Source organism: Drosophila nasuta, chromosome X (genome assembly GCF_023558535.2).
Source record: "Drosophila nasuta strain 15112-1781.00 chromosome X, ASM2355853v1, whole genome shotgun sequence".
Lineage (NCBI taxonomy): Eukaryota > Metazoa > Arthropoda > Insecta > Diptera > Drosophilidae > Drosophila > Drosophila nasuta.
In genome coordinates, this window is record NC_083459.1 from 5,820,602 (window position 1) to 5,846,508 (window position 25,907).

At 38.8% G+C, this 25,907-nt stretch overlaps 2 protein-coding genes and 1 non-coding gene across 3 annotated transcripts in view; 1 reads left to right on the forward strand and 2 right to left on the reverse strand.

The window, feature by feature from the left end:
* Positions 1 to 434: 434 nt before the first annotated feature.
* On the reverse strand, positions 435 to 1,648 carry LOC132797250 (large ribosomal subunit protein P2). Its single transcript, XM_060808879.1, has 3 exons — positions 1,501 to 1,648; positions 870 to 1,309; positions 435 to 642 (listed from the first exon to the last, which is right to left on the reverse strand). Exon 2 carries the CDS (start codon positions 1,306 to 1,308, stop codon positions 964 to 966), a length of 345 nt encoding a protein of 114 aa, XP_060664862.1. The 5' UTR covers position 1,309; positions 1,501 to 1,648; the 3' UTR covers positions 435 to 642; positions 870 to 963.
* On the reverse strand, positions 731 to 812 carry LOC132797462 (small nucleolar RNA Me28S-Am982). The gene has a single exon (XR_009633666.1). It is a non-coding gene; the product is annotated as a small nucleolar RNA Me28S-Am982 (small nucleolar RNA).
* An 810-nt stretch (positions 1,649 to 2,458) lies between the features above and the next one.
* Positions 2,459 to 25,907, forward strand: part of LOC132797248 (midnolin homolog) — a 45,320-nt gene continuing 21,871 nt past the window's right edge. Inside the window, exons 1-2 of the mRNA XM_060808876.1 lie at positions 2,459 to 4,169; positions 23,169 to 23,256. Coding sequence (XP_060664859.1) covers positions 3,676 to 4,169; positions 23,169 to 23,256 — 582 coding nt within the window. The 5' untranslated portion in view covers positions 2,459 to 3,675. The remainder of the gene's footprint in view (positions 4,170 to 23,168; positions 23,257 to 25,907) is intronic.

Genomic DNA, 25,907 nt, shown 5'->3' on the forward strand with positions numbered 1-25,907 from the left:
CTTAGCGCTTTTGACAGCAAGATTATTCTTAATCAGTTTAAGATGTTTTCAAAGTCTTTCCCATATTTCTGCTGCATTTGCTCCTTAACGCATTCAAATGCATATCATGCGTATAGCTAGCTATCTCTTTCACACGCCGCTAATGCTGAAAACACGTGGAAAAGCTCCGCTGCAGTACACACACACATAGAAATGTCTGTATGTGTGTGTGTGCACTGAACACAGTTTACACTGTGGCGATTAATTGAAAAGCGTGCGTCATATTTCTACACTGTTCAGCCAATAAAATGAATCAGAATTTTGCGCCATTTCCACCTCTAAAAATCTCATTTTCAATACGAAATCACAGTTAGTTTTATTAGAAAAACTAGAAAAAAAAATAAATACATATTTTTTTGTTTTACGGAAAAAAATAAAAAAAAAAGACACTACACTTGTTTTTTTTTTGTTACGTATATAAGCGTAAACACTGCAGATTTTTTATTTCATAGAAATAAATGTTTCATTTTTGTTGTTTTTTCCTTTTTCTTGTATATTTTGTCAATGTTGGAGGGTAAAAAAAAGAAATTTTGAACAGGAACTCATAGCAATAGGCGCCACTGTGCAATGCAGATGAAGATGTTGATTCCGCTGGCCGCTGTCCTGCAAAGGTGAAAAAGAGATAAATACATTAGTATAATGTCGATTGGCGGGATAATCAAAATGCAACAGGAGGAAGTGTGATGGCAAATGGTATTATCAGTGAAAACTTGTAAAGCATCAACGTAATGTGTTCAGTCGAAAGATGGTGAAAGTTTGGTTCATCACAAGAACATTTGCCATCGATTCCATTGTTGGGGGGAGAAGAAGAACTTGTATTATTAACGTACCACGATTTTAGCTGTTGATGTTGGTTGCTGCTCTGCATATGTTTAGCATATATATAGTACACGCTCTGTTGTTGCTTTTGTGTGTGCAGGAAGCTTATTCGAAGAGAGCGAAACCCATATCGTCATCCTCAGACTCGGATTCCTCCTTCTTCTCCTCCTTCTTGGCTTCCTTCTTGTCGCCACCGGCAGCAGCAGCTGGGGCGCCACCAGCGGGAGCAGCAGCAGCAACACCGCCACCAACGGGCATGGACGAGAGCTTCTCGCGACCCTCCTTGATCAGATCATCGATGCTCTTGCCTTTGAGCTCCTTGATCACGCGGGTGAGACGCTCGGCATCAGCCTCAATACCGACGGAGCTGAGGATCTTCTCCAAATCAGCATTGGCGGGGCTCTCTTGTCCACCGAGGACAGCCAACAGATATGCAGCCACGTAACGCATGCTAAAATAATCAACACAAAACAAAAAAAATACACCAAGTTAATCAAAACAATTCTTCACAAGTTGTTCGTGCCAAGCAATAATCTGCAAATATTATTGGCATCGCTGTAGCTTTTCATTCAATTTCTTGCACAATAATATCACATTAATTTGCTGCACAATTTATTATATTTTTTGCGGGTAAACACTTACTTTAAGTCTTTAGTTTTTGACACGAAACGTGAATATGCACAGAAAAACACAACTTTCGCCTAGGAGACCTTTAAACGAAAAGAACGCTGCTCGGCTTTGACACAGGCAAGTCACTTCCGCGTGTCAAAAATGACAGTTGACTCGCATGCAACCCTGTGGTTTGAAGTAGATGGCGCTTTAGTCGCAGTGTTGTATTTTTCACGCGACTGCTATCAACACTAAGCAAAACTGTTCCACGGCTGTTGTGTTAACGCACAGATTCTGTTGTGTTTGTAGCGCGCGTTTTCAAATCGTAGGTATTCGCTATGTGAAGTCAATGGTGCCTCCAATAGTATTTGGTATTAAAATACTGACAAATAATAAAAGTGCTTATTACACAACTATTAATGTAGTCTTCATTTGTATGAACAAATTAGTTTATTAATTTTAATATATCAAAATTGTCTATCTTTGCGATTCTTTAATATTAGTTTATATTGCTTGTGGTATCTGGATGCTGACATCCAAATTCATCACGCCTCTACGCAGATGGAATAGTGTTTTTTTTTTATTATTTTACATATTATAATACAAAAAAATTTCATTCATATTGATTTCATCAAATGTATTAAATAAAATGAAGTTGTTTTTGAAACCGGTTTTAATTACTAATATCTAAATGAAGTTAAGTCACTTTCGCATTAATTAATAAGTGTTCGTACTAAGAAATTATTGAAATAAGTAATAATAATAAATAAAGGTAGTTTTAGATGCAAAGTCCTTCGACTGAAGACGCTTTGTAAAAACCATTTTAAAAAAATGCGCCTGTTTACACGCGATTTTTCAACAATTGTTCAACACCTAGCGAAGTGTTGCCAGGCCAAAGATTACTATGCTTGAATATTTAGTATATTATGAGTACTTCAAAGAGCATATTACGTATATTTTGAGAAACGCCACTTGCGGTCACGCTGTCTGTCGCTAGGTCAGAAGCAAAACCAAAGCCGGACGAGGCGGACGTGTGTGACGCTCGGGTGCGCGATATTTTTGAGATTTGTAACTGTTGTGTGCGTTGTCGCCTGCCTTTGCTTTGCTGTGTGTGTTGGGTACTCTTTTTTTTACACTTTTGTTTGGCCGCTGCCACCGTCGTCGTCGTCGTCGTCACCAACGTCTTTGCCGCTTACAATTTGACTCTTCGTCCACCACCAAACATCAAACTGTGTGTGTGTGTGTGTTCGCGCGTGTGTGTAACAAGTACAAACAACAAAATTCATAAATAAATAACCGAAATTGTTTTTGGACTTTATTATATCAATTTTTTTTGTTGCCGCGTGTTGCGTGCACAAACGCATAAAAAACAACCAAAATCCTAAGATCAATACACACAAATACAACAACAATAATACATGCGTACCTGGGCAAAGCAGCAGCAGCATCAAATCAAATAAAAGCGGAGCAACAGTGTCGGGGCACACCAAACATAACCAAGAAGAAAACGGCGAAGCAGCAGTTACTTGCGATCAGAAAGGAGTGAGCGAGAGCGAGAGAGCGCGAGCATAAATATCAAGCAGTGCGTGTGAAACTGTAAACTGTTTCGCAATCGAAGCGAAGACGAAGAAAACGTACAAATAAAAGAAGCAAGCAAACCTACCACGCGTCGTCGGCTCGTTGCGCTTCGGTTCGGTTATTGCGTTCGGCACTTTACTCTCTCTCCGTGCTCCCCCCACCCCCAACACGCACACCCCCCACTAACATCATCATCCACCATCGTCGACGTCAGCGTCACCGTCAGCGCCAGCGTCGTCGTCGTATCTGTCTCGACTGACTGACTGACTGACTTTGCGTGTGTCGAACTTTGGCAGCAGCAGCAGCGTAGACAAAAACTTCTAAGAAGCAGCGCTGCTTATTCGGTGCGTGTGCGTGTGTATTTGATTGCCATATGTGCTGAGTCTGTTTGTGTGTGCACAAGGTGTGGTGTGTATACAAAATCGATTGAACCAAACGCCGCAGTCGCCGCTAACGTCGCAGTCGCAGTCGCTGCAACGCGTTCGAACGTTACGCGATTTTTCAAACGCATTTTTTTCATGTGCTGAGAGCGTGTGATATTTTTTTTCTGTGTCAAATTCAAATCAACCTTAAAATTTAAACGAAAAATAAATACATACGACTACTGGATACTCTACGGAATTATTGCAAATGATGGATAAGTCAACAACGAATGCTGCGGCCGACAATGAGGCAACAACAGCAACAAATGCTGCCACTGGGTGTGGCAGCAACACCAGCACTACAACAACAACAACTGGCAATGGCAGCAGCAACAACAACACCACTGCCAATGGCAACACCAACAATAGTGCTGCAAGTGCCACAAATGGTGGCAACAACAACAACTGCAACAGCGGCAGCAGCAACAACAATGCTCGGCCCAATATCTTGCAACGTTTTGGAGTGGCGGCCACAACAAGTGCGCTGCTTAACAACAACAGTTCCACAACCGTTGTGCTGGGCACAGCGAACAACAACAACAACAGCAACAGCACGATGATTAACCTCAATATCAACACAACAACCGGCGGCAGCTTCGGTGTCAGCGTTGAGCCGCACATCACTGTTGAGAGTCTGAAGAAGATCATCGCCAAGAAGCTGAAAGTGGCCAAGGATCGCATTTGTTTGCTGCATCGTGAGAAGTGAGTAAACAAAACATTTTATTCGAAAATAATTCAATAAGCAAGACTACAAAGAATCGAAGAAAAAAGAATAAGAAAAGAAACAATAGGAGAAGCAAAACAAGGATCAAGAAGCAGTCTATATGCTTATTGCACTGCTTGCAACCATGTACACTGCTTGCACAGTGTATTTTAGAGGAAGAAAAGGAAATGGAGTAGAGTAAATAATTTCATAATTTCAATTCAATTAGAATAAAAGAAAATAGGGAATCAAGAAAATGGATGGAATTTAATTTCCTAGAATTCGCAATCAGTAAATTTTATACATTCACAAACAAATAAGAATATTGATGTGATGACCAAATAAGTAAAAACTTTAATAAACAAAACAATTGGAAAATTCAAAAAAAATTTTAGAGTGACCAACTTAGGATTAAAAGTAATCGTGGGATTTATTGACAAAACAATAAGAAAATTACAAAACATTCATTGTTAAATGCCTAGTCGCTGTTCTTCATTGATGGTAAAACTATTAAAATAGAAAATGAGACTTCTCTTAGGCTGTCCATAATTAGAGTGACCGTATTAATGACTTTTGCTAGCTGTGAGTGAGTTTGTTTGTTGGTTTGGCAATTAGAGCGATCATCGCAATTGAAACTGTTTGCTGTTGCACTTAACAATTAGAGTGACCGTATTAATTGCTTCCGCTGATTACACTGCTCAACTAGAGTGACCAGCCCACCACAAACGTCGAAGTGATGCAACACACAACCTTTGATTTTGTCGCTTCACATTTTCACATGGTTTGCACCGATTTGCGATAAATGCTTTAGGAGCCCGGTTAGAGGAGGGAGGGGGGCGGGGCAAGTGTTAACTGATTAGCATATGCAACAATTGCGTCAGTGGGAAAAATACACGTGCTCTCTAGTTGAAGGAGAGAGACAGAGAGAGACAATATGGCGGTCCAAAGGCAAAGTTTGCACGCACTCGATAACATTCGATTAATGCTAATTGCTAGATTTCAAACGTGTCTCGATCTACAGCACTGAAAACACACACACACACACACGCTTGCTATGCGTATGTGTTTGTGTGTATGTGTGGCATTTATTGTGCTTTTTTCGTTTAGAGCTTTGTTTAGTTAAATGCTTTTGATTATCGTTTTATGTTATCGTTTTGCCTTTGTTGTTATACGCGGCTTTGTTGCCAGCTACTTGCATGTGTGTTTGTGTGTGTGAGTGTGTGCGCTTTAATGTTGTCACTATGCTTTGCTCTCGTTTATTGCAAAGATAACCTCCAAAAAAATAAAATAGGTAAGCAGGATATAAAACACAAAATGCAAAAAAATAAAAATCAAAGCAAAAACTGAAAAAGAACAGCATTATTTTGATGTCATTTTATAACGTGCAAAAAAAAAAAAAACAACAAGCAGCGGGCAGCGCTGCTCGGGGCGACGTTGGCGACGACATACAACTAGTTGCATTGCCGGTGCAGCAGCAGCAAACAAACAAAAGCGGCTGAGCGAGAGCGCAATACACACACACACACATGAACACAAAGCAAATAATGAAGTAGCAGTAGAAGTAAAAGAAAAAGCAAAAGAGCAAAAAAAAATGCCTGGCTTGGCTTGGCTTCATTTAGCCCTTTGCACGCGCTCTCTCTCCCTCTCTCACACACACACAAACAGTTTCTGAGAGAGTGCGCTTGTGTGTGTGTGTTGCAGGTTAACAGTAAACAACACACAGAGAAACACACTCACATGGTGTCGTTTTTTTTGTTTTATTTTTGCAGCGAGGAAAATGAAAATGCAGTTGAAGGGTTTCCCTGTGCATACTAAAGTGAATATTGTGTTGTTGTTTTTTTGGTTTTTGTGTTTTTTGTTGCTGCGTGCATTCGCCTCGTCAACTCTTTGCACTGCTTGACCAACTGTACTAAGCAGCGCAGTTGACTGAGGCAGCGACAGTGGGATTTGCTTTGTTGTTGCTGCTGCTCCAGGGACGTGCCTTTCACTTTGCCCAAAGAAGAGGAAGAAGCTGAGAGCAAAGCAAAGAAGAAATAAAAAAACAGAACCAAGTCGAAACTTGACTGATAAGAATTTTGCATGCTCTTTGCTGCTGCTGCTGCTGCTCGTGATGTTGTTGTTGTTTCGGATTCGGTTTCCTCTTTTTTCTGCATCTGTTTTGTGACAGCAACAACAACAAGAACAACAACAACAGCAATGTCATTCACACACTCATGTACACTCCTTTGCACTTGAAGTTGGCTGCGCTTTGTTTTGTGTTCTGTGTTGCGCCATGTGCAGATTTTTGTTGTAGTTGTTGCTGTTGTTGCACTGCTTGCTGTGCTGCTTGCTCTTTGTTCTTGGGGCGGCTGCTGCAATCAAAAAATGTTGTTCTCGATGTTGTTATTGTTGTTGTTGTTGCGCTTATCGGCGTCGCCGCTGCTGATGATGATGCTGCGTTTGCGGCAGAGCCGAGCTCGCTCTCTCCTTTGTTTGCTAAAAGTTCTACGACCACCCAAATGTCAGATGTTGTTTAACCCGCAGATGCCAATCCCCCCACACTCCACACACACATATACACACTCACCTCCCCCACATACACACACACACACACGGTTGCTGATAACGTGGCCAAGCAACCACCAGCAGCCAAGCCGCCTTGGGTCTAAAAAGCTTGGGAGTTGAATGAAAATCGTTTGCAACTTGCATAAATGAATATTACTTTTCGTTTTTGCGTTCGCGGGTTGAGGAAAAGCCAACATCCACCCGTGTGTCGCAGGCGAGAATGCTCAAGAAAAACGCAGTAGAAAACTGAGGAAGCAACAACCACCGCAGAAGACACCACCACCAACAAAAAAAAACAAAAAGTGGAGGAAAGAAGAAGCAACTCTATTGACACCATTCCCGCATGAAACCACAAAAACCTCCTCGACAATCGCGTCTCGAGTTGTCTCTCTGTGCAACCCTTTTCCCTTTTTTTTATATTGAGCTGTCCAGTGCAGAAAGTTTGCTGCCCTTAAATTCATTCAACTTGAAAGTTGCAACTTTCCTCGCCAAGTGTTAATGCCACACGCTAAGCCACAAACATCAGCTAATTGAAAAAGTGCAAACACAACTTTGCATAACTGAATGTGTTTTATAGATTGCAAGATAATTGCAAGTTTATATAATTATAATCTTTTTAGCAAGTTTACTAATATGAACTTGAGAACAAACTGCTAAAATGAAGAGTAAATTGGTTTATTCTTTTGCTTGCAAATGAATTTTATAAATCATGATGAAATTGCTGATTGATGAGTAATTTTATTTATAGCGCAATGACGCATCTTTTAGCTAGATAAACAAATTTAATTATAGATCCAAAATACGAATAAAGGATTGGATATTCATTATAAAATACTGATTTGTATTAGAAATAAAAAAAACAGTATACAAAGATGTTTAGTAAAGTATTTTGATTTAATTTACTGATACTGATTTGTATTATAAATAAATAAAAAAAAACCGTATACGGAAATATTTAATAAAGTACTTTGATGTAGATGTATTTAATTTATAATTAATAAAATACTGATTTGTATTAGAAATAAATAAAAAAACAGTATTCGGAGATATTTGTTAAAGTATTTTGATTTATGTATATGTATTTAAAGTTGATTAAAGTTGATTGTATTTCCTTAAGTTATTCTAATTTAAAGAAAAACAAAGAGTGACCAAATAAAACGCAAAGAGAGAGCTCGACTTTGTGGTACAGGGTATTTGATAGGCGAGCAAGTTGTCAGCTGAGGCGCCAGAGTGACGTCGTTCGCTGTGTTTATGTTTAATTTGTCAAAACTGTTTGACGCTTATCTGCGCATTGCTTTTGCATCACTTCCAATTGGAAGTGTTGTTGTGCTTACGCCAACTCCCCCTCACCTCATGATCACACACATCGCAACGTGTGTGTGTGTGTGTGTGTGTGTGTGTGTGTATTCTTTAGATTATTGCGCATATCAGTAGCATGGCAACCACTCGCCAACACCACCAACCCCCTCCCTCCCCATCTCCAATCCCTTTGCTGTGGCTTTAAGGTGTGCTTGGCGATGAGAGCGATGCTGACGCAAGCAGCGACGTCGACAGCGACTGCGACTGCGAGAGCGGCATTAGCAGCTATGACATAAGCTAAAAGCGAAGCCCAAAGCCAAGACACATGTTGTCTCATCTTCTACTTATGCTTTCTCTGTTGCTTCGCCGTCTTCTATTTCTTCTTCTTGCTCTTTTCAGCGCGTTCATCAACAGTTTTTCGTATTAATTTTAGTTGCACTTTTTGCTTTGCTTTGTTTTTATTGCCGTTTCTATTTCTATTTTAATTTGAAATAGAAAAAAATAAAAACAAAAAGTTTGACAGCGTCGTCGTCGTCGTCGTCACGGTCAACACGCTAACGGCAACGCAACGCAATACAAGCGACAGCGGCAGCGACGTCGTCGTCGTCGACGTCAACGTCATCAACTTTGTTTGCATGTGTTGAGTTTCCAGTGTGTTGTGTTTTGCTGCTCGCGTGTCTCTTTGGGTGTGTGTGTGTGTGTGTTGAGTTTCTCTTTGGGCCCGTGTTGAGTTTTGCCGCGTTTTAGTTTAGTTTTGTTTTTCTGTCTCCGTTCGTTCGTTTCATTTTTGTTTTTGTTTTTTTTTTTTTCATCTTTTTTGGGGCTTGTCACGTTGCTTGGAGGCCCTGGGCCTTGGGTCTGCCGCTCAATCGCAGCCTCCGTCGCTGCTGGCTTCCCTTCGCTCTCTCTCTCTGTCTCTCGCTGTCTAACGCTGCTTACTCTGTCTGCTTGTTGAAGCGTGTAGTGATAGTTTTGTTGTTGTTGATGTTTTCCCCACACAGTGTAAGACCTTGTAATTTATACTCACAGCACCTCCAATTTACAAAAAAAATCAAATAATGCTTAAAATACAATTGCACAGCAATATCTTATTGGGCTAAGGCGAATATTCAAATGCTCTTTCTCAAACAGCATTAATAATAATAATTTAATCGAAAATTTGTTAAATGTGTTTAGAATATTTTGACTATGAATTTTTATTAAATATTAATTACACTGAAACATTTTATTACCAAGATTATTCAAACTGTGCATCAATTGTACAATATAAACACTTCTTCATTAGTTGAAGAATGTCGAGGTATATCCAATAGCGATAACGATAACGATAACAGTGCTCGATAGTGCTTGATCGAAATGTGTTTTCGCTACGTCGCCACAATAGAACACAAAAAAACAAATAAAAATAATTTGTTGCTTTTGCTGCGCAGTTTTTACTTGTTGTAGCTATTGTAGTTGTAGTCGAAGTTGTTGTTGTTGCTGTAGTTGATTAGGCAGCACACCCCCCTCCCTTCCCCTTGGGCCGGTGTCTCAGAGATCTTGTTTGAAATATTGTGGACAGCGCTTTGTTCTGGCTTATTGTTTGCATCTATCGCTCTCGCTCACACTCGCATCGCGTGTGTATGTGTGTGTATAGAGATCAGGTTACACAAGATGCGACGCCGACGTTGTCTTGCCCTTTGTGCGCTGCGCTGCTTGCACAACCAAGCGAGAGAGAGGTGAATTTTTGTGAGAGAGTCGTTTGAATGAATGGACATAGTGTGAGAGCAAAACTCGTTTAGTTGCAGCTGGGAAAGTTTAAGAGACATGAAGAGAGAGAGTAGCAACCTGTGCTTCACCTCGCCAGCCCTTTTTAACTATGCGCCTGGCCAATTTCCAAGCCCCACAAGTGTGCTGCAGAGCGATGGACAGAGAGAGCGAGAGAGGGAGAGGGAAAGCTTATGGCCCTTGGCTGCCATTTTGTTGCTTGCGCTCTTCACTCTTTTCGCTTGGCCCTTGGCTGCGATGGCGCCAGCTGAAGAAGACATGAAGAACATGAAGAAGCAGCTAAAGTAGTGGAAGTCGAAGAAGAGGAAGCGTCAGCCTGCAGTTAGAATTGAAATTGTTGCAAACTTTGCAACTTTGTGTGTTGTTTGGCCGAAAATCGGCCAAAAATAGCCCATGGTCTATGTGTAGTCTGTATTTTGTAGCAACTACAACAAACTAACAAAACTCAGCGTGTCGACAGCTAAACCCAAAGATACAGATACAGACAGATGGCTGATACAAAAATAAATCTGGCTAGTAGTTGTTGGCAAATCGAATGCTAATGGCACGTTTGCGTGTTTCTCTGTATGCCAGAGAGATACATTTATGCAGACAGACAGTTTGCCTTAATTATGCCCCCAAAATTGCACACAAATATCGAACATTATCTATTTATACACACGCACACAGACACAGACACGGACACACACGCATAAACTTGCATCTGTAGAGAGACGACGACAGCTGCTGTTGTTGGTGCTGCTTCTTCTTCTTCTTCTTTATCATCTGCGTGGTGGTTGCGTCTCTCTTCTTTCCCATAGGTGTCAATGCACCACAGCGCACAGATATTTAAGCTGTGCAGATCTCCCCCTGTGCACCCCACCACCACCATCGCATGCTCAATAAATATTTACAGTGTTGAGATAATTGAACATGCAAAAATGCCTCTTTATTGTTGTTGGTCTTGTTATTTTCGGCAACAAAGAGCGCGACGACAATTGCCAACAGCTTAAAGTCAATGTGTGTGCAAGCAGTGCACACACACTTGCATACTAGACTAGTGCCGTTAGAGAGACAGAGAGAGAGAGAGACAGAGACAGTGAGCAAAGGCATAGGTAAAGGCAACGAGAGAGAGCAACGAAGCCAAGATGGTGGACACTCAATGCTATGCAAATGCAAAGGCAAAGGCAAAAGCAATAGCATTAAAATGCAAATGCAAATGCAAATGGAATAACTGCATGTGTGAACTCGTTTAGAAAGATGCCGTTCATTCATGCATTCATTCACTTATTCATTTCAATTGAAAATTGCATTCATGCTGTCCAATAAGAAGCAGGGTATATGATAGAGTTGACACAATTTAACCCTGTGTTGTGTTGTGTATGATCGAAGTGACCAAAGTAAAGAGCAGCAGTGGCGCCATCTAGCGCCTCGCATTTCCTAATTGCATTTGTTTGCATCTCTATGTGTGTGTCAGAGAGAGAAAGAGAGCAGCTTATTAACTTTGTAGAGGTGTAGAGCAACAGCAAGTCGATCTCGCTATCTAGTGTAGTCTGTGTGTGTTTACTCGTTTGCTTGCAGCATGGGGGCGTTCATTCAGCGCCAATTTCCAGTGCAACGCAAGGTAAGGGGGTAAACCAACTTATACACACATGCATACGCTCACGCTATGCAGCAGCAGTTTGTCTGCTTCTAATTTTCAATTGCTGCCCATATACATACACATGTACATACGTATGTTTACTTTGCTGCTATTGCTGTTGTTGTTTCTTAATTATTTTTGTGTTTTTAGCTTTGGCTAAATTAAGCAAACAGCGCTGCATGGCGACGCCGACGCCGACGCCGACGCCTAACGCCTTCTCAATGCAAAAGCTAAAATGTCTAACTTACGACATCAATAACGTCATCCAGCAACAACGATTGCGACGCCAGCAGCACAGGCCAGGCCTATGCATTCCCCCACCACATATCACACACACACACACACTCGCTCGCAGTAAAGCTGCCCATGCATATTACGCTGCCGATCTGCGTCTCGGGGCCGGCCGGCAATTGTGTTTGCTTTGTGTATAGAGAGCGTGAGAGCGAGAGAGTACCGCTCTCTTTACGTATGCACGCATGCTCTCCACTAATACTAACACTGTGACGACTCTAATACGCGTCGGCATGGTGTGTGTGTGTGCCTTTGTGGGGCTTTTGTTGCGTTTGTGTGTGTGCGCGCGCACAAATGACAACTCTTGTAGTTGTTGTTGTTGCTTTTGCTATTGCTATTGCTTTTGCTGTCTGTCTATTTGCATTTCAATGTTTGCCCTTTCGCGAAACGCCTTCCGGTGGCTGGCTGCTGCGCCAGTGATGCCCAGTGCCAGTGCCAACGCCAGTGCTGCCTGTCAATGTTGTTGATTATATGGTGACGGCGACGGCGGCTGCGCTGCTCGCGTCGCTGAATCAATAGCTCGAAATTAGAAGCAGAGTCTGCGTCGCTGCGCTGCTCTCGATGTTGTTGTTGTTGTTGTCGCTTTTATTTTCGTTGTTAGGTGGTCGCCTTGTTGGCCATGTATAGAGGGCATGCCTGCCTATGGTGGGTACACGCTATGGTGAGCTGCTGCCTCTGCCTCTGCTGCTGCTGCTGCTCTGCTGTGGGCAGCGTAGAGTGTATAGAGTGATGGGTGGAAGGGGGGGCAACGTAGGTGTTTGCTATTTTTAGTTGCTTTTGCTGTGATTTCTCATTGTTGTTTGTTGCTGCTTGGCTGCTGCTGCTATTGCTGTTGTTGCTGTTGCTGCTGTTTCTCCCCTTCTCCGCACCCGCCCCCGCAACCCGCAGCTCTGTTGATTTCTTTGTTTAATTTGTCTTTGTTGTGGATGCTAGTCGACGTCAGTGTGTGACGAGTAGAGAGGTGAAGCGAAGGGTGGGGAAGGGGGGGCAACAGGCATATGCAAATCGCTTTTGCTGCTGTTGATGTTTTTTCAGCTGTTTCGCATCGATTTTCTATGCAACCCTTTTCGACCACGAGCTTTTTCATTACACAGGGTGGTGGTTGCCCAGCCCTGCCCTTCCCTTTCTTCTCTCCTCCTCTCCTGCAAGTTGCAACATCCCCAAAAACTGACAGGCAGCAACAATTGCACAAAGTTCTCTGACCATATGGCTAAAGTTAACGCTGCCGGAAATTAATGAAAGTCATCAGCGATAACAGCGACGTCGCTGCCGCAGTCGACTGCATGAAGCAACCCCAAGTGAAAAGCTTAAGCTTAAGCTTGCCTACCCCAAAAGCAACCCCCCAATCATCCCACCCCATCCCCATCCCCATCCCCAATTACTTGCACTCTCTGCTGCGGCTTCAATTTCAACGCTGCGCCGTTTCGACACTGCCTATTAAAGCTTGCTTTTGGGGGCCTCTGGCAACTCTGCCAGGGTTGCCACCCACCAGAAGGGCGCGCTGTCCAGTTAAGATGGCCCCTTGCATCAGTTTGCTGCCTTTTTTTTTATAAGCCTGCGAGTGTGGTTGAATGTGTGTGTGTATATATGTGTGAGTATGTGTGTGTGTGTGTGTGGGTGTGTTTAGAAGTGTCTCTGTGTGTGTGTGTGTGCGGTGGTTGTGGGCAGCTCTTTGGGCTTTAAAGAGGGTTGCACAGCCTTTTGAGTTGTGTGTATCTGCTTTCGGCTCTCAGCTAGGCTTGCTGGCCAACAACTCTTAACTAATCTACCCAACCACATGGCTAACAATAGGTATGAATTATTAATTCCACCAGCAAGCAACTTAAGGGTGTGCGACAGCCCCAAAAAAGCAAACTGTATGCGTCTCTGTGTGTGTGTGTGTGTGTGTGTGTGTGTGTGTATCTAAAAAACACATGCTCAGCATACAGACGAGCCTCAATTGCCGAATGATTGCCAAAGATACAAATGCACAAATCTATATAGCAAAAGATATGTAGTATTTATCATGGTGTAGCTATCTATAGCTATAGCTTTAGCTATTTGCCAGATAATCTATATGTTTGTCTAGCATGAATTTTATTTAATTTCGAATTTATTTACCCATTGGGCAGAAGATTATTATAACTTCCAGAAAATGTGTATAATAGGCATATCCAACCTTTAAAGAATATATATTCTTTGTCAGACAATATAGCTATGTCCGTCTGTCCGTCCGTCCGTAATCCGTCATAGATCTCAAAGACTATACGAGATAGAGATATTATTTATTTTCGACAGCAATTGTTATGTTTGTATAATCGATTAACAAACGTAATTTTAAAGCTAGAGTCGCGAATTTTGTGAATTTAATAATAATAACTATAGTATTTAAGATTCCTGATTTGGTGTTGTAGAAGTTATTGAAGAAATTCTTTTCTATGGAAAAAAAACCTACTTACTACGGGTTTTTTTTTAGTTGTTTTACCTGACAATCTGGTATATTTTGCTCTCTGTGGTATATTTTGAATGTAGTAGGGTCTCAATATACCAATTATAGCCTTTGGAATATTTTTGTATTTTTGAGGTACATATATTAATTTGGTGTATATTTTGAATATATCAATATATTAATTTTTTATATTTTAAGAATAAAAACGATCTGTTTTCCCTTTTTAAAAATGGGTATCTCGATTATACTTGCATAACATTTATATTGGAAAAGATCTCAGTTCTAATAACTATATAATAACTATCTCAAGAGTGTCTCTAGTCTAGCAGAAATTTCGTTTAATTTCGAATTTTTTTAATCATATATTTTTTAATACTATATTAAAATAGTTCTAGTTTTAATAGCTATCCCAAGTATATCTATTTTTAGCAGCTATCCGCACTTTTTGTGTGACAAATATTTACTTAAGCTCAATTGTTTCCTGCCAACTGAGATCTCTCAACTCAATTTTCAACAATTGAACAAAAATAACTCGAGTTGTATTTTGCTTGCACTCCTCTTAACTTTTTCAATGGCAAATGTGATAATAGAGATGGAATGAAATGTTGTAGGTGTTATTTAGTTATACAAAAGAATAATTATAATTTGAATTCCTTTCAATTTGGATTCGGTTAGCGTATTTGATTATCGACTTGCTGTTTTCGTTTTCTTCTTTTTACTCTTCACTATTCAACATATGTTTTATGTGTATAATCTAAAGTGTGTATAAAAATAACACATGCCTTTTGGTCTAATCGCAAATTTTTTGCTGCCTTTTTTTGTTGTTGTTGTTGTGTGAACGCGTGCTCTTCGCACTGATAAAAATACAACAGCAAAACAAAATATAAATAAAAAACAGAAGGAAAAGCACAAAATAAATAGAGCCAAAAATAAAAGTGAAAAGTAGACAAAAAAACGCAAAAAAAAAAAAACAAATATCAATACACATAAAACACACAATTCAATTAACCAACAAAAATCAAACCAGATTTCTCTATCTTTCTGCGTGTGTGTGTGTGTGTGTGTGTGTGTGTGTGTGTGATATCAAAAATATATACAATAAAAAAAAAACCAGATTAGAAAACAAATTTTGAACTATGTGTATGCGCTTAACACTTCCGTGTACATTTTGTTTCTGATTGCGAGCTGCGAAAGTGTGCGTGAGTGTGTGTGTGTGTGTGTGTAGAAGAAGGTGGTGGTGTTGCGGTGGGGTGGACGAATCGAAAATGATACAACTTTTCATTATGCAATCGCAGAACGCGTGACGACAGAACAACAGCAACAGCAAAGAAAGAAAAACAAGCGAAAATGCGAAAACAAATTGCAAAAAGAGTTGAACAAATAGAAAAAAAAAACTGTGGGGAACAGAAGAACAGATCGTACGATAAATAATAATAGAGGTTCACTTGATAGTTTTATAAAAGAAAGAAATAAGAGATGCATATAAGAAGGTTTATACATTCCTGATATTCAATGTACTACAAAATATAGTTGAATATTTATAAAGTATAATTTTAAATGATATATTTAAACAATATAGAAATCCTTTCCACATTCAAGATATTAAATGGACTACAAAATATAGTTAAGTACTCATAAAGTATAATTTAAAATAATATCAAAAGGAAAATGATAAAGATAAAAATAATGTAGAATCCTTCACACTTCAAAATATAGTTGAATATTTATAAAGTATAATTTATAATAATATCAAAGGTGAAATGATATACTTCAACAATATAGAAATCCTTTCCACATTCAAGATATTGAATGTACTTCAAAATATAGTTGAGTAAAGTATAATAGAAAATAATATCAAAAGGAAAATTATAAAATGAAAAATAATGTAGAAGTTCTTCCTAATTCATAATTATAACGTATAATTTATAATAATATCAAAGGTGAAAAGATATATGTAGAAATCTTTCTTAGACTCTCAACTATGCTCAGCAAATTCATGTGTTCCATCATCATGTTGTCTGCTTATCAACAGAGTCTTACGAGTCTTTCCCATATAACATATATCTTATCAACTAACTTTATAGTCTTGTCTTTGTTATACACAAAGAGTTGACTTCATATTTAAGTGGCTAAAGTTTCAAAGTTATAGTAATATTATGTTTATCACATGAATTTTTGGAATTAAATTGCTGATCTAATGTCGTAGTTACAAGTCTTTTGGGCTTGATTAACAACTGCGCAGTAATATAATTTTTTATGAGTTTAAGTTTTTAATGTTGGAAACGTTTAACTAGAATTTCGGGATTTATTTTACACTTTCTAAGATTTCTGATGATATTTTCAACATTCCTTTTAGGTATTCAGCAAAAACTATTACTTGATGTTTTAAAAGATTTCATTAACAATGGAACTTTAAAGATTATTTATTTTCTAATATTCGAACATTTTTTGAAGATATCTATGAAATTTTTGTAGTGTTTTAGATATTATTTACATTTGCAGAGAAACTATTTTTTGACTTTTTTTTAAGATGCTCTATAAAACTTTTATAGTATTTTAAATATTATTTATAGTTGGAATATTCAGCAATGTTTTTCATTAAATTTGATTAATATATTTTATGAAACTTTCGTCTTTTAAATATAATTTATATTTAAATATTCAGTAAGCACTATCTTTAATCTCTTATATAGTTTTGCAGTCACTATTGCTATTTTCATCACTCTCTTCTTTCTCCGTTTTGCAAACCTTTAAACTATAATGCCTAAATCTCTGGTATTTACAGACCTACTTTTGCAACTTTGTCCCCATTGCTCTCTCTCTATCTGTCTCGTACACGCTTACTACCATCTCTCTGTCTTGCTCTTGATGTCTTCATCTGCTGGCACTTCACTTACTGTGGGTGGGTTTGTGGATTTGGATGAGAATGAGGGGGAAGATGGGGGAGGCATAACAATGTCGCTCTGTGTGTACAGTTGCCCTTGAGTTTGACAGTCAGTTGCTCTCTCCCCAGTTATGTTAGGCAAGCCCCCTCCCCCCTCTGTCTCCACCCCTTCTTGCTTCCACACTCCCCCCACCCCGACACTGGTTGAGCCAGACATTTGGACGACGTCAACGCAGAGGGCTTTTATGTGCTACAGTTTGAGCAGAACTGTGTTGGGCGATGCTTTTCCGGTTTTTATGACGACGACGACAACCAAACCAGAGACTAGAGGCCTTTGGTGGTTGCTTCCTTTTTACTGCTGCTGGTGGTGGAATTTCTCACTTGGCAGCTTCACTTATTGCCTATGTCTACGTCTACGAGTGTGTGTGTGTGTGATTTTCTTATATTGCTACTGCTTCTTCTTTCAATTGCTTGTATCCTGCTTATGCACTGCCTTCCTTCAGTTATTGTCCCCTCGTCCTGTGGCCGAGGCAACAACGCACTTAACATGATAATTTACGCCACACACACACACTCACACACACATGTATGCATGTTCTCTTTCGCACGCTGTGTGCAAGGTGGTGGAATTTTATGCTTCGCCTTTGGCTGGAAAATGTTTAAACAGCGCAACAAACAAAAACCCAGCCAAAGGCCATTAAAGAAAAGAGAGGGAGAAAAAAAAGAAACAGACAAAAAAAAAAGAAAAGGTGTAGCAAAGGAGAGAGCAAGAGTGAGTGAGAGAGCGTGGCGAGATCAATTTATTTAGTTGGCTGCATGTTGCTGCTGTCGCTGCTGTTGTTTGCTGTCGCACATAACCTCACAAAATGTGCGTGTGCACTTCACACTCCACATGGCGCAGTTTGAGCAGCACTGCTCGACCAGCATAAATCGCCAGCTGACTGACAGTTGCACAGCCACTGGCGTACATTTTACTTTAAATGCGGGCTGATGGTGGTGCAAGACTGTTGGGTGGAGGGGGAGGCGCGGCGGTCTGACTGTCTGGGCGATTCGCCGGGCCCTGGACCTGGGCCTCGCTGCTGGCAACGACGACGACAACGACGTCGGCGTTCGTGTTAGCATCGTCTGTCTATTGCGTAAAAGCAGCGCGCGAGGTGTGTGCTGAGGAAGACGACGCACACGCAGACACCCCCGCAGACAAAGCCTAAGCACACACACACACACACATGCACACGTGCAGACGCCACACCTCGCTGTATGTGTGTGTATTTTATGCTGCCTTTAAGCTTTTTAAAGCTTAAGTAACTTTAAGTCCAGACTGCCGCTGGCTGCGCTGCTGCGATGCCGACGACGCCACTGTGCGTGGTGAGTTTTGGGCACCTGCTGCTGCTCGCTGTATGTGTGTGAGTGTGTGGATCTCTGTATGTGTATTGAGTGCGTGTATATTATGTGTGTAGTGTGTGTTCGTTTTTGTTGCTATGCCAGAGCAGTCAGCTTTCTTTTGTCCATTACGTTATGCGTTACGTAGCGTGACGACATTATTGCTGGCCATGCTGCTTGCTGCCGGCAACATGCTACTTGCGCTTGTGCAACATGCCGCAAGCAATTTACGTAAGTGCCAATGAATGAAAATTACACTCTGCGCGTTTCTGTGTCTGTGTGTGTGTGCGTGTTACGTTTGCCACGCCTCTTGCGGCTGCGGGCTGACCCAAATATTGTTGCTGCTTCTTTTTTCTTTTATTATTATTTTTTTTTTTTTTTTGGTTTGTTGGTTTCGTGTGCGCGTAACAAAAAAAAGCAAAAAAAATGAAAAAAGCAACACACCAAAATCTTATCAATTCATCAATCATGCATGCAGTCATTTAACGTTCATTCGTTGGCTTCGCTTCGTTTCGTTTCGTCGTCATCGTTGTTGTTGTTGTCTGGGTTACCGCATCGACGGCAATTCGCCGCAACTCTCTCGACGCTCTCTCTCTCTGTCTGTCTTTCTTTCGCTCGTTTACTCTCTCACCGCAGCATAACCAGCAAGCAAGCAGTCAACTGATGCAATCAAAGTGACGGCGACGTCGGCGTTGACGTCGACTGCAACAGCGACGCTTTTCCTTTTACTCGCTTCGTGTCTGTCTGCCTATGTGTGTGTGTGTGCTTGTGTGCGTGCCACACGCGGCTTGTGCTGCTGTTGCCTGCCTGCCTGCTGCCTCCCTTTCGTTTTGTTGTCTGGCCGCAGCATAAAGTTAAGTAATTTATGTTGCGACGCTTCGCTGCCGACGTCGCTGTCGTTACTGCAGCTTTTGTTGGCCTCTTTGTTCGTATTTACATCTTCACCCCCCCACTCCCACTCTCAACTTCACTCCCCCTTATGACTTCCTTCACACTGCACTGGCTCCGTGCGTGTGTTGTTGTTGTTGTTTTTCTTGTATATATTTTATATTTTAATTTTCTCCTCATTTTTTCCACTGTGTGTAGTTGCATGGGAATTACAAAGTAACGCTCTAAAATTTTCAGCTCTTGTGTGTTCTTAACGATTTTTCATTCGTTCGTTGTCGATTAATTATACATAAGTTCTTGTTATGGCTCCCTCTTAATGGCCGCAAACGTTGCTAGCCAAAACAAATGCAGCGACCCGCTTTCCCTTACCCAAAAAAATTGATTATATGCTATATGCACGGAAACAACAACACTGTCTATAACTTTTCGAGGGCGAAAACAATTGACTCTTATTTTTATTTTTTATTTTTTTTTGCGGGCGAGGCAACTGTACTTTGTGATACTAAAAGGCAATCAAATGGTTACTTAAAACATACAAAAAAAATATGAAATTCCTATAGAGAAACAATTTATTCTCTGCAGCGTTGCCAAACTTCGCAGAATGCTCTTGCTTTATTTTATAATGGGCAATTTTATAATGAAATATTGTTTTCTCTTGCCAAATTTTACTTTAACTGCAATGCAAAAAAGTTCAAAAAGAAAACTTAGAATCGTTTATTCTTTGCAGCGTTGCCAACCTTCACAACCAGAAATTGCTTTCAATCTTGCCAAATTTCACAGGCAACTGCATGCTATTGCACTCGGCCAGTGTGCACAGTGGTTCATCTGTTTATTTACCGTCGTCTGTCGTTAAATTTAGTCTGTTCTTTATATTGTTTGTTGATCTTGGCGTATTGTTAATTGTAGCAACAATTTCGTATGTAGAACTTATTATTGTTGCTGCCAATGGTTGTTCTTCTGCTCTCACTGCCTGAGTCAACAAATGAAACAACAACAAAGCGAAATAAATAAATAAAGCAACAGGAGCAGCAGACGTTGTTACTGTTGTTGTCGCATTTAACACCTGCACAATGCAATGCCCAAAAAAAAAAACAACAACAAAATTACAACAAGAAATATTTTAATTAAACAGAAAAAGTGTCAACAGCGTTTAACTTTTGACTTTTTGTTGCTCGTGTTAACCCAAAACCCAAAAAAAAAAAAAAACAAAAAGAGAGCAACAATAAGTGAAACAAATGGAATGACAAACGAGTAAATACCCTATTGTGTGTTTATCTTTTTTTCTCTATTATGCTCAGCTACAGGGTATTAACAGTCGAGACAGGTGAAGTTAGTAAATCGAATTCCACTAAAGAAACCCAAAGCCAAAGCGAAAAATTGAAATTGAAACTCCCCTTTTCGTTGGCGAAGGCAAAGAGCGAGACAGAGAGAGAGAGAGAGAGAAGAGTTCTGGACTAAACCTGTAAAGTGCTTGAACTTTTAAATTTTGTATTTTACTTATTGCGCGTATAAATTGCCAATTAATTCTTACCCCTCCCTTATGGGTTGGTTTTTGTGCTGCTGTCATCGCTTTACAATTTCTGTGTTGTGTTTTTCGTACAGATCAGCAAATCTTTTGATCGTTTATTATACGACGAAGAAGGCAAAAGAGACGACGGGTCGAAAAGAATGTAGCATAAAGCAAGCTAAACTCTTGCGCAAGAATTCGGAACTGTACGCTGAAGAAGAGACTGCAAGAAATTAACTAGATATTGAAGAAATAGAGAAAGAGAAGAAAGGGGAGAATATGAGAATGGGAAAACTACAAGAATTTCTTTATAAACATATTTTCTTAGAAGCAGATGCAATTAAAACGATAAGCGCAGCTTTCACGCGATAACTATCGATAACAGTGAAGCAAGACTTGCAGAAAAAAAGGAAAAAAAAAGCAAAACAGAGAGCACGCCTCTCTGGCTAATGCCCCGATCTCGAGTTGCAGCTCCTTTAGCCACATCCACGTTTTCGCAACTTTCATGCAAATTGGAGTCATTGTCTTCTATATGTAAATATATATACATATGTATATATACGTCATATATTGCTATATGTATAGCGTTATAAAATAAAGAATACAACTTCGTTTTCTTTTTTTTGTTGGAAGTGGCAAAAAACGCATCGATTTGATTTTTATGCGCGTGCAAATTTCGATTGCTTCGTTGTTTTCTTCATTTCTTTCGAAATGTCGCCAAAAATTGCATTACGCATGCAAAGTGCTGATCGGAGCCAATAAACAGCAGATATAATTAAGAGGGGGTTCACCTAATCATTGCTTTCTGAAATTTTCTAAAGCAAGCTAAAGTATTTCTGAAGATTAAGCGAATCGGTTAATAATAACGATATAAACAACAGAAAATTCCACATTTATATTTTTCAGCTATCATATTCTACTCAGTTCTCAAAATTTTCTTTGTTTCACTTATCAAAAGATCTCTGGCCACTGTTGTCGATGCTTAAAATGCTGGTAATATACAACAGATGGCTTAACGGCATTTCTTTAGCTTGCATTTTATTTGTTGAGCTGAGAAACAAAAACACAATATTGTATCAAATTTTTAATTGTATTATCCATAACCCATTGAAATAAACAAAAAAATCGAGAAATGCTGCTGCTTCTGTTGCTGATGATGATGATGATGATAATGTTGTTGTTGTTGGATGACTGTACAACAAGTCAAGTGTTTGTTTGTTGTTCTTTCGAGTACAATATAACCACAAAACAAAACAAAATAAAAAAAAGTAGAGAAACAAATAAAAAGACGGGAACATGCGGCGTGCGCCTTTTGTTGATCGCTGTGCATCGAATTTCAGTTCACTTCAACTTGATTTATTTTTGGGGTTTTTATTTTAAATTCAAATTAAAGCAAAATAAACATAAAAAAAACCAAAAAGGAACAATAAGTCTATTTGAGACATCTATATGATGACTCTTATTGTATAAATTATAGTTCTGCAAAGTGTGTGTATTTTTTATACTCGCTACCCATAGGGTAGAAGGGTATTATAATTTTGTGCCGACAGGAAATGTATGTAACAGGTAGAAGAAGGCCTCTCCGACCCCATAAAGTATATATATTCTTGATCAGCGTCAACAGCCGAGACGATCTAGCCATGTCCGTCTGTGTGTCTGTCCGTCTGTCCGTATGAACACCTAGATCTCAGAGACTATAAGAGATAGAGCTATAATTTTTTTTCGACAGCATTTTTTATGTTTGCACGCAGATCAAGTTTGTTTAAAATTTTTGCCAAACCCACTTCCGCCCCCGCAAATCAAAAAAATCGAATAACAAACGTAATTGTAAAGCTAGCTATTGGTATATACAATAATAACTATAGTATTTATGATTGCTGAAAATTTGGTTGCGATCAGATAAAAATTGTCGAAGTTATTAAAGAAATACTTTTGTATGGGAAAAAACGCCTACTAACTAGGGTTCTTAGTTGATTTGGCTGATAATCTGGTATATTGTGCCGTCTATGGTATATTTTGAATGCGGTACCATTTCGATATACCAAATACACCATTTGGTATATTCTTAGTATTTTAGTATATTTGGTATATTTTAATAATAATACGCCAAAATATATTTTAAGTATTTTTGCAGTATAATCGGTATATTTTGAGAAAAATACCGCAAAATATATTTCTTTTATTCAAAATGGGTATCGAGTATCTCACAGTCGAGTACACTCGACTGTAGCTTTCTTACTTGTTTTTGTTGATGTATCGATGATTCTTCTTACTGTGAACAATGAAATTTAATAAGAGAAATTATTTATATTCCAAGTATATTTATATTTTCTTTGTCTAATATGCTTACTAATAATCATTGTCACTCTCTTCCATTTATTTATTACAGAGAACTACAGGATGGCACGCTGAGAGATCACAATTTAATGGATGGTTCCAAGATCATTTTAATACCAAATGTGGAAACTGGTTTATTGGTAAGTCGCCTCCCTAACTCATACGCAATGCGGATTAAATAAATGTTATACATTTATATAAGTGACTGACTGACTGACACGATACAATTTCATATAGTATATATATCGATATGTGCAAACGCATTTGCATGTGTTGTATTCAGTTCATTGGGGTTCAATGTCAGGGCTGGCGAAACAACACTCTCCACAAAAACTTGCCCTTCAATTGCGTTTCGATTATTCGATTAACCTGTCTATAGTATATAGTTGGTTAGCTGATGCAATATTATTGTGTATTAAACAATTGCTAGTACTAGTAATTTAGTTAATAATCGATAATGCGATTAGATGAGTTTCAAGTTTCAGTTTAGCTATCGATTAATCGATCAACTCTATATTTTAAATACACTCAAACATTGCGTTGCTAAGCGCATTTATTGCCTACGCCCCATTTTGGTTTTTTTTTTTCTTTGCTTCACCTCTTGCTTCGTCTCCTTTGCAGTTGCCCGCATACAAATGCAAACTTGACCTTTAGATTTGACGTTTGTCGTCGTCGTCGTCTTCGTATGAATTTCAAGCCAACCAAAACTTTCTCATTAAAACATACGCACACACACACACACACACACACACACATGTACGCACACACACGCCTGAAGAAACCTTCAAAAGGCAGCAGAGAAAAGCGAAAAGCCGAAAAAAATAAAAATGTTTTCAATGCAAAACTCGCAATTGAGTTGAAGACAACCAAGAGTGTGAGGGAGATAGAGAGATGCGTAGAAGTAATACAGAGCGTAAAGAGGAACGGTTTGGTGAGGAGAAGGTGGTGGAGTAGGAGAAGGAGGAGGGGTTTCAGGGATGGGTTAGTTGATCAGACAAACGATTGATTGTCATGCCAAAGCGGCGGCCACAAAAAAAAAAAAAAATACAGATTTCATTTTGGCTTCATTTCGATTTTTGTTCAAAAATGTTGCATAAATTAAATGCCAAAAAGCACCACAAAAACCAAAACAAAAAAATAAAATAAATAGCAACAACAACGCAGCGGCCTGCATTTTAAATTTCCAGTTCCAGAGCAAGAGAGAGAGAGAGAGGTAGAGAGGGTGGACAGAGAGTGAAAGAGAGAGAAGTATAGGTAGCAGGAGCTGTCCAAGTGGCGAAGAGAGTCTCGAGATTCGAGTCGAGTGTCTTGATGAGAGGCAACCAGTTTAAGTTTCAGTTTCTCAGATCTCGCACTGCCAAATGACCAAAAACCAAGACAAAAAAAAGTTGTGTGTGTAATAAAATAAATATGTAAATAAATTAAAATTTAATTAATGCCAAATAACTTTGTCAGCCCCAAAAACACACAACGACTTCGATTATTAATGACAACAACAAGAAAAAACAATAACAACCACAGCAATCAGACAAATCACAGAATCGCAGTTGAAAGAAATCAACATCAAAATCACAATCAATATTCGATATTCGATATTCGATATTCGTAGCACAAAGATTGTGTCACTTTAATAATAGATATGCTTCGAGGGTAGCTTAAAAAGGAAACAACTATTTTCAAGTCTTCTAAAATGAATAGAATTTATTTTTCTTAAAAAGAATTTAGACTTAGAAAAAGTTAAGACTAAGTTTAGCAACAATTTAATTTCAGCAACTATTTAAACAAGTCTCTAAGATCTCTAGAGATTTTCAATCGATATTCAATTACTGCTAAAAATTAATCGCACTTTTGGGTAATTCATTAATAAGACTAACCTTATTTTATTGTAAGCCAATATGAAAATATATTTTATGTAAATTGGAAATTTGTCAGCCACTTAATTTCAGTAATTTTTGAAGAAAACCTTTGCCCAGTAAAATGTAAAATCTTTCTCAAAAATCTGTAGTGATTTTTAATCGATATTCAATTGATGATTAACTTTAGCCCGTTGTGTAGTTTATTCATGAATTGCAACGTAGCTTAACCTCATTTTATAGTAAGCAAATCGCAATAGAAACTTTTCAAAATATATGAAAATATATTTTATGTAAAATTAAGTCAGTTAATTTTAGCTATTTTTGAAGAAAATCTTTTATTACTAAAATTGAAAACTATAAACAACAAGTAAGAAAGCTTCAGGCTCGATTGTGAGATACTTGCTAGCTTATTCTTAAAATATACTAAAGAATATACCAAATGATACTCAAATATACTATATTTATTTGCACAAAATATAACAGATTCAACTAAAACCGGATTTCAATTGAAATTTTCAATCAAATATAAAATATTCTAAAAATGTACTTTCAAAATATACTATAGAGTCCAAAAATATACTATATTATCAGCCAAATCAACTTAAACCCGATTGCAATTGAAAATATGTATATCAAAAAGTTGATGTTTATTAATTTTGCAATTTTCCAATTAGTAAATTTTCAGCAACTTTTGCAACAAATCCTTTTCCCCACAATATATTTTAATCTATACAGAATTGCTGTTTAACTTTGCAATTTCATTAATGAGCAGCATTTGAAAATATGAAAATAATATATAGTATGTAGGTAAGCAATGCAAAATGTGATAAATGTATTTATTTAGTAATTTTGAAATTTGCCATTTAATTGGCTGAGTAATTGCACAAAATATGAAGCGTAATTAGGCGCATTTAATTGGCGATTTAAATGTGCAT